This window comes from Triticum dicoccoides, chromosome 1B (genome assembly GCF_002162155.2).
Source record: "Triticum dicoccoides isolate Atlit2015 ecotype Zavitan chromosome 1B, WEW_v2.0, whole genome shotgun sequence".
In the NCBI taxonomy this organism is placed as follows: domain Eukaryota; kingdom Viridiplantae; phylum Streptophyta; class Magnoliopsida; order Poales; family Poaceae; genus Triticum; species Triticum dicoccoides.
This window is the reverse complement of record NC_041381.1, coordinates 96,707,408-96,719,184: the sequence shown is the minus strand read 5'-3', so window position 1 is coordinate 96,719,184 and position 11,777 is coordinate 96,707,408. Positions and strand designations below refer to the sequence as shown.

The window sequence follows — 11,777 nt, the reverse complement described above, 5'->3', positions numbered from 1 at the left end:
ACGTCCGGACCGCCCCGAGCCTCCGGACGTCCGACGCCCTCCGGACGTCCGGCACCTGACCTGAGTGACCGCGCCCACGGGCTGAAGCCCTTGTACCCCTTCACTTTGACTCCCATTTGCACTACGACTATAAATAGGTCTCTCCATCTCCTACCTAGGGTTAGCATATGTTTAGCTCATATTTTGTGCGAGAGCCTTGCTCATCCACTTGGTTACTTCTCGGAGCTCACGACCTCTTCGGAGAAGATCCCCCAAGCGGATTCAAGACCCCTTCAAGGGAAGACCCTCAAGACCTCCTCACGGAGAAGAACGGTTACGCTTGTATCTTTCCTTTGTTGATTTTGAATCTTCTGCTACCTTATGTGTTAGGTGATCTAGCCCTCGTGTGATCAATAACTTGTCGGTTGAGTGTTTCTCTCGTTCCTCCCCATGATTTCCCTTGTGTTCTTCTGCGCGTTCTTCGTGTTTCTCCGTAGGATCCACTCCAAAAGTGAAAGATCGTCCCCATAGGGTTCCGCCCTACATCACGGAGGGTTTAATCCGTAGGAGAAAAACAATCATAATCATAGGCTAGCTTCTAGGTTAGCCTCTACGATCTCGTGGTAGATCAACTCTTGTAATACTCATATCATCAAGATCAATCCAGCAGGAAGTAGGGTATTACCTCCATAGAGAGGGCCCGAACCTGGGTAAACATCGTGTCCCCCGCCTCCTGTTACCATTAGCTTTAGACGCACAGTTCGGGACCCCCTACCCGAGATCCGCCAGTTTTACACCGACACCAGGAGACCCGCTCGATCAGGAGCGGTTCAAACGACAACTTATTGCCACCGCCCGTAGTTTCAAGAAGAAGCAGCAGCAGCTCAAATCCGAACCGGACACCCTCAACAACAGACGGACAAAGGTCCTGGCAGCCGAAGAAGGTACGGCTACGAGTAACAAAACAAAAGTTACCCAAAGAGGAAGCTACTGCCACAATTCGATGACGAGGCCATCGAGCCTGCACCGCCAAGACGGACCCAAGGCAACCAGCCAGACCGCCCCCCTCGAGGACGGGACAGGCCTGCTGGAGAAGACAAACTACCACCCACCCCACCTCGCCGAAAAGGCAAGGAGGCAGCAGAACCAGAATATCAATATGACATGCGACATGACCTAGCCGCTAGAGTGGGTCAGTCGGCATTTCACTCAATTTGAAAAATGTTTTCACTCATTACAAAAACCGATTTCATTAAAATAAAAAAAATGAGTTTAGTCATTAAAAAAATGATTCCATTGAATTCAAAATATCAATTCGATTCATTTCAAAAAACTAATTTCACTCATTCAAGATAGCAAATTTCACTCACCGAAAAAAGAAAATTTCACTAATTTCAAAAACTGATTTCACTATTTTTTTTAAAAAAAGTCTGCTCTTCTCAAAAGACCGATTTCTCTAAACAAACAAAAGATTCTTTCTTTTTGCGAAAGAAACAAAAGATTCTTTCTTTTTGCGAAAGAAACAAAAGATTCACTTATTAGAAAAAACTGATTTGACTTATTTAAAAAATCACTCATTTTAGAATACCGATTCTAGTAAATTAAAAAAAACTAATTTCTATCATTTCAAATAACTGATTTCATTCATTTCAAATATACTCCCTCCGTTCCTAAATATAAGTATTGTTAGAAATTTCAAATGGACTACGACATACGAATGTATATGGACATATTTTAGAGTGTAGATTCATTCATTTTGCTCCGTATGTAGTCTTTTGTTGGAATCTCTATAAAGACTTACATTTAGGAACAGAGGGAGTACATATTTTACTAATTTCAAAAAGTTGATTTCAGCCATTTTATATAATTAAAAAAATGTTAGTGGTACACAATTTCAAAAAACTGACTTCATTTTTTATTTTTTATTTTTTGCGCAAGACTCGCACTCGTAGCGCAGCTGCATCGTGCTCCACAGGACACATGACGGATTCGTCCACACCGTCGGACTCAGATTTAGTGCCACAGGCAATCTGCCCCTTTCATTTCTGATCTAACGGTTGTGAAACAAAGTCAGGGAACTGTGGCCGGGTGACTTTGCTTCACCACGTTAGCGGATCTGCCGCCGCCGCCTCCTCCATGGATCCCGGCATCGGGTAGCCTGCGTCGCGTCGCCGCCGGTAGCATCGTCCCGCCCCTCGACATCCACGACACCGCCGCCACCTCTGCTCCGCCCCACCTCCGTCCGTCAGCTCAGGGCAGCTCCTGATCCCGCGCGCTGCTCCGGCGGCGAGCATGGCGTTCGCCGGACGGGACCCCGGGCCCTCACGGCCCGCTCTCCTCATCCTCCTCAACACGCTACCGCTGCTCGTGCTCCTCACCTTCTCCTCCGCCGCGCCCCCGGCGGCGTCGTCTCCCGCGGCTGTGCACAACAACAACTGGGCCGTGCTCGTCTGCACATCCCGCTTCTGGTGAGAACCCCTCTATCATGCCCGCGTCATACCGTCACCACGCCGTTCGTTGCTTCCTAGCCGTGCGCCCGTTTGTTGTGGATCAATGCAACTGTAGACTGTAGTGGGTTCAGGTTCAGTGTGCCAAATGTAGCAGTGAGAGATCTAGAGAAACAAGGGTGTTGCTGTAAGTGCTGACAAGTGCGCGCGGTTCATGCAAGGATCTGGATCCAATTGGTGTAGATTTCATTCGCCTGTGTATTCATGAGTTTGTGCATCCCTGTGTGCTAAGTATTATATCGTTGTCACTATGCAGAGCGATTTGATTTTTCTCATTGGCTGGGATCCATCTGTAGTGCTTTATTCTTCTGATTGCGTATAGTTTAATATTGTCATCAGTGGTGGAGCCAGCCTGTTCATAGAGCCTGGGCAAGGCTAATGGTCACCGTGCTGATGAACATTTGCCGATGAAGCTCCCTATCGAATTCTCCTGCCCTGCTATAGCTTGAACAAAGGTTCCAGCATGAACCTGGGCAAGCCGCCCAGGGTCGCCAGGAGGTGGCTCCGTCATTGATTATCAGTATGACCGGAGATCTCAGTGGTTTTACAACTAATAATTGAATACAGTTTATTCGTTCTCTCTGTGGGTGTGTAATAATAATGATGATGGCTTAAAATGTCTAGACTGTAATGATGTAAGTTCAGCGAGCACAAGTGTCTTTCGACAGACATTTTGGTATGAACACATGCACAATTGTAGTTTTTCCTCGAATATGCAGAAGAAGAATGCAAGAAGGCGCATATGCACAATTGCTGTTGTGTTAATACCAGCCAATGTTTTAGAAGTTCTCCCCTTGAGATGCATGTTTAGTTCCCATCTACCTATAACATTTGAATATGTGGTTTATGCTTTTATGTTGTCTTCTTGATGTTGGGTTCTGCTGCTTATCCCTGTTGTCACTTAATTCTGACCTATTATTGAAATGTTATGCAGGTTTAATTATAGACATATGGCCAACACGCTGTCTTTGTACAGGTAGTATACTTAATACAGTTATGCCATTATATGCAATTGTTAATCAATGTCCTATGTAAGGTTATTCCTTATTACTGAATATACCATTTTTTCCAGGACTGTTAAGAGATTAGGAATACCTGACGAGCGGATAATACTTATGTTGGCGGATGATATGGCTTGTAATCCTCGTAACAATTATCCTGCCCAAGTGTTCAACAATGAGAACCACCAGCTTAATCTTTATGGTGACAATGTTGAGGTGAATCTCTTTTACTCTGAAAAAATTGCTGCTGAATTCATAACATTGTAGTTTGATAGCCCCTAGGGTGCAATATTTTCCCCAGCCCATGATGTGCATGTATCGTTGATACCAATGAGGTACCAAAGCTACGAAATAGTTGATGATATCTAACATGCATAGCCACAGTAAATGACACACTACAACTACTTGACCTCTTTTTCAACAAGTAGACGCCCATAGGCATATGATTGATATATTGCAATACCTACAATCTTGTTTTTCTCATTGATAATATCATGAAACAATGCCTCCTAAAAGATGGTCAAATTTTGCAAAACGATGGATACTTAAGGCACTCTACAGTCTACACAGTTCAATATGGCTCGTTAGGTCATTTACGGAAGGTGGCAGCTGACAATTCTCCAAGTTGTCCACTCATAATGCTATGCAGTCTGATATTTATATTAGAAAAAGTAATATCTGATCTTAGTATGCTGATGTTACTCTTTTGGTTTTCTAATGACAGGTTGATTACCGAGGTTACGAGGTTACAGTTGAAAACTTTTTGCGAGTTTTGACTGGAAGACATGAGAGTGCTGTACCAAGATCAAAGCGTCTCTTAAGTGATGAAGGAAGCCATATTCTTTTGTACATGACTGGGCATGGTGGGGATGAATTTCTAAAGTTCCAAGATAATGAAGAACTTCAGAGCCATGATTTAGCAGATGCAGTAAAGCAAATGAAGGAGAAACATAGGTTGAATTGGTTAATTATCAACATTTGGATGTTGGCTTGCGCCCCTTCATTTCTGGCTTCATTGGTTCTGACCATTTCACCTTGGTCTTCCTTTCAGATTTAAAGAGTTGTTGATTATGGTAGATACCTGCCAGGCTGCTACTCTGTTTTCACAGGTTTGTTGCTAGTTGCCACAAGTTCGTCTTGACACATACTGAATCACGGATATACATATTATCCATTTCATTTTGTAACCGTCCAATGTTTTTTACTTTTTGGGTACAGTTCACAGACGTTCATATATTTGTTGCCAAGTGTGCAAACTATAGCATGTTGTACATCTATGCATTTTCTTCACAATTTATCTATTTATTTTTGGCACAACTAATTCCGGGTTCATCTTTCTGAATTTGTTCTCCATATGACCATATACACTTCGTAACATTAGTTGTCGCTGTACATTACCTATTTGTTACGAAATACTCCCTCCGTCCCATAATATAAGAGCGTTTTTGACACTAGTGTAGTGTTAAAAACGCTCTTATATTATGGGACGGAGGAAGTACCTGTATGGCATATAGTAGTGGCAAATGCTGCATATGGCTTTTGTGCAAATGGTATGCTAACCACCTGTGTTTCATGATTTGAATAATAGTTTACATAGTTATATATTCAGATATGGATCTGCTCTGCTTGAGTAGACTTTACCCTTTCCGCTTTTCTATATGAAAATTGTGTCTAAAGGCTGTACCTGATATGTTTAATATATACAGCTTCAATCACCTGGCGTTTTGGCCATTGGTAGCAGCATGAAAGGGGAAAACTCTTACTCTCACCATCTTGACTCAGACGTGAGAACATAATATTTGCAAACTTATTATTACCTTATTACTTGTCATGAAGCTGGTTAATGTTAATCATTTCTGGTTGCAGATTGGTGTTTCTGTTGTGGATAGGTTTACCTTCCATACACTTGCTTTCTTTGAGAAGCTGAATATGTATAGCAATGCTTCATTGAACAGGTAATAATACTTTACATGTTATTCTCTTGGATTATGTATACGGTTGAAAGTTCATCAATTATCTGCATGACAAGGTGTTGAACTTTGTGTTATGTCTTACTATGATGTAGTTGCTGAAAAAAATAGCCATTTACTTTTTTTTTGTGTTGGGTGTTGAACTTTGTGTTATGCCAGGTGAAGGTGATGATTTAAGTGTGCTGTACAATTTGCTTCACTGTTTCTATATTAAGATACAGTTGATGTTCTTGTTTGATTTTCAAACTTCTATGTGACATGATGTGAAAGGGCGGTGTGCATCATGGCTTTGTGTATCAATGTGCTTTCTTTTGAACTTACATAAAATAATTGAAATTCATGGCTTGTAACTGCAGGCTAATAAGATTGCAGTGAACTTTAAATTCAATGCTGACTGTTTTCTGTGTACACTTAAGAATTATATCAGTTGTTTCCTCTATTCTAAATTACGTACAATGACAGTCAACTAGATTCAATCTTATATTTCCAAAAACAAAGTAGCTGGGTGGTTCTCCACATTAGCACTTGATCTTCATAATTTTGGTTTTTATAACCTTGCTTTTTATGTTCCAGTCTTTTCAATTCATATGATCCTTCCATGCTGCTGTCTACTGCATATTATCGAATGGATCTTTACAAGCGTGCCTTAAACGAGGTAATGGCAAGATAATATCTATCTCTAATGGCTGCTCTCTTGTCCATGACTAAGCCTTTTCCCCCTTCTATTTTGCTTTGACCAGGTCCCAGTGACAAATTTCTTTGGATCAGTGATGAAGACTATCCACACCGATTCAGCCTACACAGGCTTCTTAGCTGCACATAACGCAGAAACCCCCCTTCCTATCGGAAATGATATACTTGACGATGTCATGTTACAGAATGAGGCTAGTGCAAGAAGATCAAACATAGAAGAGACGGAAGTGAGTTTTAGTAAATTTTGCAAAATAAAATAAAATTCTGAGACTAATACTTTGTTAATTTCAACATCCAGGAAGCACAATTAAGGTCGCATGGATGGACAGAGGCCCTGCTAGAACAGCTGGAAGGCAAGAATTCAGATGTTGTTGTGATGTATGGCCTGGGAACTATGGGCATACTGTTGGCAATTTCAACCTGGCTATCAATGTAGGAAGGAACTCCGAAGTATGCTGTTAACACATCTTGCAGAAAAACTTGGCCATTCTAACTCCGACAGAATGGGATAAAAAAGAGTGTAAATAAGGGAGATACTTTGGAGCTCTGACATTTTTTATTTTGTACCTTATCTTAGTATCCAGTCAGTTTTTTTTAATATAATTGATGTGCGTAGTTTTTGTATGGTATGCTCTGCTTTTTTTTGGATACGTAGGAAACTATATTGGTGGACATATTTGTGCATCTGTTGTTACAGTTCTCTGGATCACATATCACATATGTCAGATTATTTCGTCACTATAGTTGAAAACATTTAGGTCCGGATAAGAATATGTACTCAAAACCCAAAATTCTGAGGAACTTTCTTTTAGCCAAATGTGCAAAAATTCAGATGTTACATAAGGAAACACTAAGCAGTCTTTTTTTTTCGTGGGGGAAACACTAAGCAGTCTTAGTGTTATGCTTAGAAGGCTAGTTCCTGGCACCAAGTTTTGAGCTTTGATCATGCTTACACCAGTCCTTTCTGACACGTACAAGGTGTGGAACTGATCATTACTTTCTTCTTCCACTTGAAGGGATATTGGCTCAAGCTGTAGTTTGAGAATCGAAATGTTTTTTTCTTCCTTTTTACAGTGTTGGACACATCACCTACTCATTCTAGATCGCCAGACATGGCATCGACTTGGGTAGTTTTACGCTGGTATCTGCATAGATGAGTATAGCTCCTCCTCTAAAGTCTTTTTGCTCATGAAAATTGTATATATAACCCATATATTCACATCTTAAAACGGTTGCCATCGGCTGCTGATAACACTTCTTACATATTAAAACAGTGGCGCAGGCCATACCTACATGTGCAAACAGTGGCGCAGGCCATACCTACATGTGCCATGTCCTGCTTCGATCTGACAAAAACCATTTGCACGGGTATCAATACGTTGATTGGGCGGTTCTGGTGGAGTCAGCAGGACAAAGAAAACAAGATGCATTGGATCAGCTGGGAAAAACTTATCCAAAACTGAAAAGCTTGGGTGGTCTGGGATTTCGACAGATGCACAGCTTTAATATAGCTTTGCTCTCTAGGCAAGCATGGAGATTGTTGCTGAATCCAGACAGCCTATGTGCAAAAATCGTAAAGGCGAGGTATGACCCACATGATCATATTCTAATGACAGAGCTGAAGGATGGCATATCTTATTCTTGGACGGACGAGTATACTGAAAGGAGTGGAGTTGATTAACCAGGGCTACATTTGGAGAATTGGAGACGGAACAAAGGTGAACATTTGGTCAGATCCTTGGATCCCTAGAGCCTGGTCTAGGCGCGTAATCACACCGAAGGGCACAAATCTGTTAACACAGGTCAATGAGCTCATCTGCCCAATCTCTGGAAGCTGGGACGAACATCTAGTCCGGGACACATTCTGGCCTGATGACAGCCGGCATATTCTACAGATCCCTCTTCGAGAAGACGTAGAAGATTTTGTGGCGTGGCATTTTGACACAAAAGGAGAGCATTCAGTAAAGAGTGCCTACACGTTACACAAGGAGCTGGCTAAACAATCAAGCAATGGAGCCCCAGGAAGTAGTTCTGTATTAGCCGGCCAATTTGAAGGACTAAGTGATCAGGCTTGGAAACGAATCTGGAATTTGTCCTGTCCAAGGAAGATTCAGATGTTTGTCTGGAGGATGAAACATGAGTCACTTGCTCTATGTACTAATTTGGCAAACTGGGGCATCAAGCTCGAGGCAACAAAATATTTCGTGTGCGGCCAGGCGGAGGAGGATGGAGGTCAGGGTGGACGACACGAGCGGTCTTTCGGAGCGGCTCGTGGCCCGCTCGGTCCGGGCCAGCTCGGTCCTAGCCCGATGAAAAAAACAGCCGGTCCAAGCTGCAGATTCTAGCCCGAAAGTTTGTCGGTCCGGTCCGGGCTTTCACCGAGCCAGCTCGCAGGACCGAGAAACCGAAGCATCGGCGTGGCAGGAGCGTGGCGGGAGCATGGCGGCGGCATGGTGAGCACCGAGTGGGGCATGGCTGGGGCGTGGCGGGGCTGTGGGGAGTGTGTGGCGACCCAGGCATGGCGGGGGCACAAGAAACTGTCACCGTTCTTGTCCGCCGCCGCGGGGGCCGTCGTCCGCGCGGCCACTCGACTCGCTGGCCCTGGAAACTATGTCCACTGGACGCGCCCCACTCGGATCTGTCGTATGCACCAACGAACACGACGTGCGAGGACCTGCATCGCCGCATCAGGCATCGTCTTTTTCATCTCCGTCCACCGGCCGTCGTGCCAAATTCGTAGCCGATGAGCTCGCTCTGGTGATCTTCTTGGCTCCTCTAGCTCCCTCTGACTGTTCCAAAGCTGCATGGCATCTCCACGACGAGCTCCACTGCCTCCAGCGCCCTCCCCGCATCGCCATGCTCCGGCGCGTGCTCTGTGGTGAACTCCGGCTGGTCCGACCGGACCGGCCCGGACTGTGTCCACCCTGAGATGGAGGGCACCTTTTTATAAAATGTAAGGCCGTGAAGGAGGCGTGCCGTGGACTGGGGCTGGAAGTGGAAAGAGAAAGTTAGAGAATGCAACAACCTGGACCCGGCCCAAGAGTGGGCGACTGTGTGGCGGGCCGTCTTGGCCCAAGTGGCTTGTAATAGCAAGTACTTATAGTGGCGTGTGTGCGTGAGGACAAGCATCGAATTGTAATCAGAAACATTATTCCTTAATCAAGCCTTCCTCTTGGCTCTTTCCCCTTCTCCAAGCTCTCTCCCTAAGATTATTCTCCTGGTTCGAGATCCACATCCCCGCGAGACGCAGGGAGGTGCTACGGGAACGTAGCATTTGGTACTCAGAGCCGTGTATCGATCCGCTTCCTCCGATCCGAAATTTTTTCTCCAGATCTCGCGACCAATCCTTCGATCGGCTTGTAATTCCTGACAAAAGGTGCGGATCCCCTCGGGTGATCTCGCGCAAAACACCTCGGTGTACCAGCGCTAGGTCGAGTAGATCGAAGAACACCACGACGGCTCGTTCGGCCAAGCCTAACCTATGGGCACGCATGGCGGCGGCGGAGCTCACCTTGGCGGAGCTGCAGCAGCTCGTCCAAGCGACGATCCTGCAGAGCAAGGCGTTCTTGGAGGTGGGCGCGAAGACGGCGGAGCGATTGGATGGACTCCAGGACTCCTTCGACAAGTACGCATCCTCCTCGGCCAAGGCCTTCGACGTGCTGGCCACGGCGACCACAGGGTCGTTGACTCGCACAGAGTCGACACTGGGTCATGTGCTTGCTGCGCACAACTCCCTTGATGCGCCGTGGCGGAGATGAGAAAGTCTCTGGAGGGGATCGTGCACCGCGTCGACACCATGGAGCAGCCGCCACACGCAGTGCAGTCCCAGGACCCGCTGACGGCGCGGACAGAACCACAACAATCAAATCGGCAAGGGGTTGCTCAACAGCAGTCAGGACACGACATTAGAGGTCTCCGAGTGCCATCTCAGCATCGGAATTGCGGTGAGCATTCCAAATCTCAGGCTCCCCTACATGAAGAACTGTCTGATGAATATGAGGACTGTGATGGATCACCGAATTCTTAGTTTCAATATACTCCGGGGAGGTTTTCTGCTTGTATTCCGCGATCGGATTTCCCCAAGTTTGAAGGAGAGAACCCAAAGTGGTGGAAGAAACAGTGCGAGAAATATTTTCGCATGCACAATGTCAAGCCTGAGTTATGGGTCCACTTTGCTACAATGCATTTTGCAGGCAATGCGGCGTCATGGTTCCAGACATATGAAGCAATGCACCGCATTGACAGTTGGGCAGCACTGTGTGTGGCTGTCTATACAAAATTCAACAGGAACAAGTACTCTCGAGACATCGATGTGTTTTTCTCTTTGAAACAACATGATTCAGTCGACAGCTATGCACACACATTTGAGGAGCAAATGCACAAAATGCTAGTGTACAATCACTCATATGATGAGACTTTCTTCATCAATCAGTTTGTGGAGGGGTTGAAACCTACCATTCGCGCTCCAGTCAAGTTACAGCAACCTATTGTTGGAAATATGCCCTAGAGGCAATAATAAAATAGTTATTATTATATTTCCTTGTTCATGATAATTGTCTATTATTCATGTTATAATTGTGTTATCCGGAAATCGCAAAACATGTGTGAATACATAGACCACAACATGTCCCTAGTGAGCCTCTAGTTGACTAGCTCGTTGATCAACAAATAGTTTCCTGACTATGGACATTGGATGTCATTGATAACGGGATCACATCATTAGGACAATGATGTGATGGACAAGACCCAATCCCAAGCATAGCACAAGATCGTGTAGTTCGTTTGCTAGAGCCTTTCCAATGTCAAGTATCATTTCCTTAGACCATGAGATCGTGTAACTCCCGGATGCCGTAGGAGTGCTTTGGGTGTACCAAACGTCACAACGTAACTGGGTGACTATAAAGGTATACTACAGGTATCCCCGAAAGTATCTGTTGGGTTGACACGGATCGAGACTGGGATTTTTCACTCTATATGACGGAGAGGTATCTCTGGGCCCACTCGGTAATGCATCATCATAATGAGCTCAATGTGACCAAGTGTTTGGTCACGGGATCATGCATTACGGTACGAGTAAAGTGACTTGCCGGTAACAAGATTGAACGAGGTATTGGGATACCGACGACCGAATCTCGGGCAAGTAACGTACCGATGGACAAAGGGAATTGTATACGGGATTACCTAAATCCTCGACATCGTGGTTCATTCGATGAGATCATCGTGGAACATGTGGGAGCCAACATGGGTATCCAGATCCCGCTATTGATTATTGGCCGGAGAGCTATCTCGGTCATGTGTGCATGATTCCCGAACCCGTAGGGTACACACTTAAGGTTCGGTGACACTAGGGTTGTAGAGATATTAGTATGCGGTAACCCAAAAGTTGTTCGGAGTCCCGGATGAGATCTCGGACGTCACGAGGAGTTCTGGAATGGTCTGGAGGTGAAGAATTGTATACAGGAAGTCCAGTTTCGGCCACCGGGAAAGTTTTGGGGGTCACCGGTATTGTACCGGGACCACCGGAAGGGTCCCGGGGGTCCACCGGGTGGGGCCACCTATCTCGGAGGGCCCCGTGGGCTGAAGAGGGAAGGGAACCAGCCCCTGGTGGGCTGGTGCGCCCCCCTTGG

General features: G+C 45.3%; 1 protein-coding gene across 1 annotated transcript; it reads left to right on the top strand.

Annotated features, from left to right (window-relative positions):
- Window positions 1-2,044: 2,044 nt before the first annotated feature.
- Window positions 2,045-6,888, top strand: LOC119321459 (putative GPI-anchor transamidase). Its single transcript, XM_037595133.1, has 10 exons — window positions 2,045-2,447; window positions 3,421-3,462; window positions 3,559-3,703; window positions 4,212-4,441; window positions 4,539-4,596; window positions 5,194-5,271; window positions 5,354-5,442; window positions 6,031-6,112; window positions 6,198-6,377; window positions 6,449-6,888. The coding sequence occupies exons 1-10, from the start codon at window positions 2,272-2,274 to the stop codon at window positions 6,584-6,586; spliced, it is 1,218 nt and encodes a 405-aa protein (XP_037451030.1). The 5' UTR covers window positions 2,045-2,271; the 3' UTR covers window positions 6,587-6,888.
- The last annotated feature ends 4,889 nt before the right edge of the window (window positions 6,889-11,777 follow it).

Bases quoted from the DNA above. Each gene is read 5' to 3' on its own strand.
- LOC119321459 (XM_037595133.1), top strand. From the start codon at position 2,272: ATGGCGTTCGCCGGACGGGACCCCGGGCCCTCACGGCCCGCTCTCCTC. The intron at 3,463-3,558 runs GTAGTATACTTA...CATTTTTTCCAG, and splicing joins AACACGCTGTCTTTGTACAG to GACTGTTAAGAGATTAGGAA. The intron at 5,443-6,030 runs GTAATAATACTT...TTTATGTTCCAG, and splicing joins AGCAATGCTTCATTGAACAG to TCTTTTCAATTCATATGATC.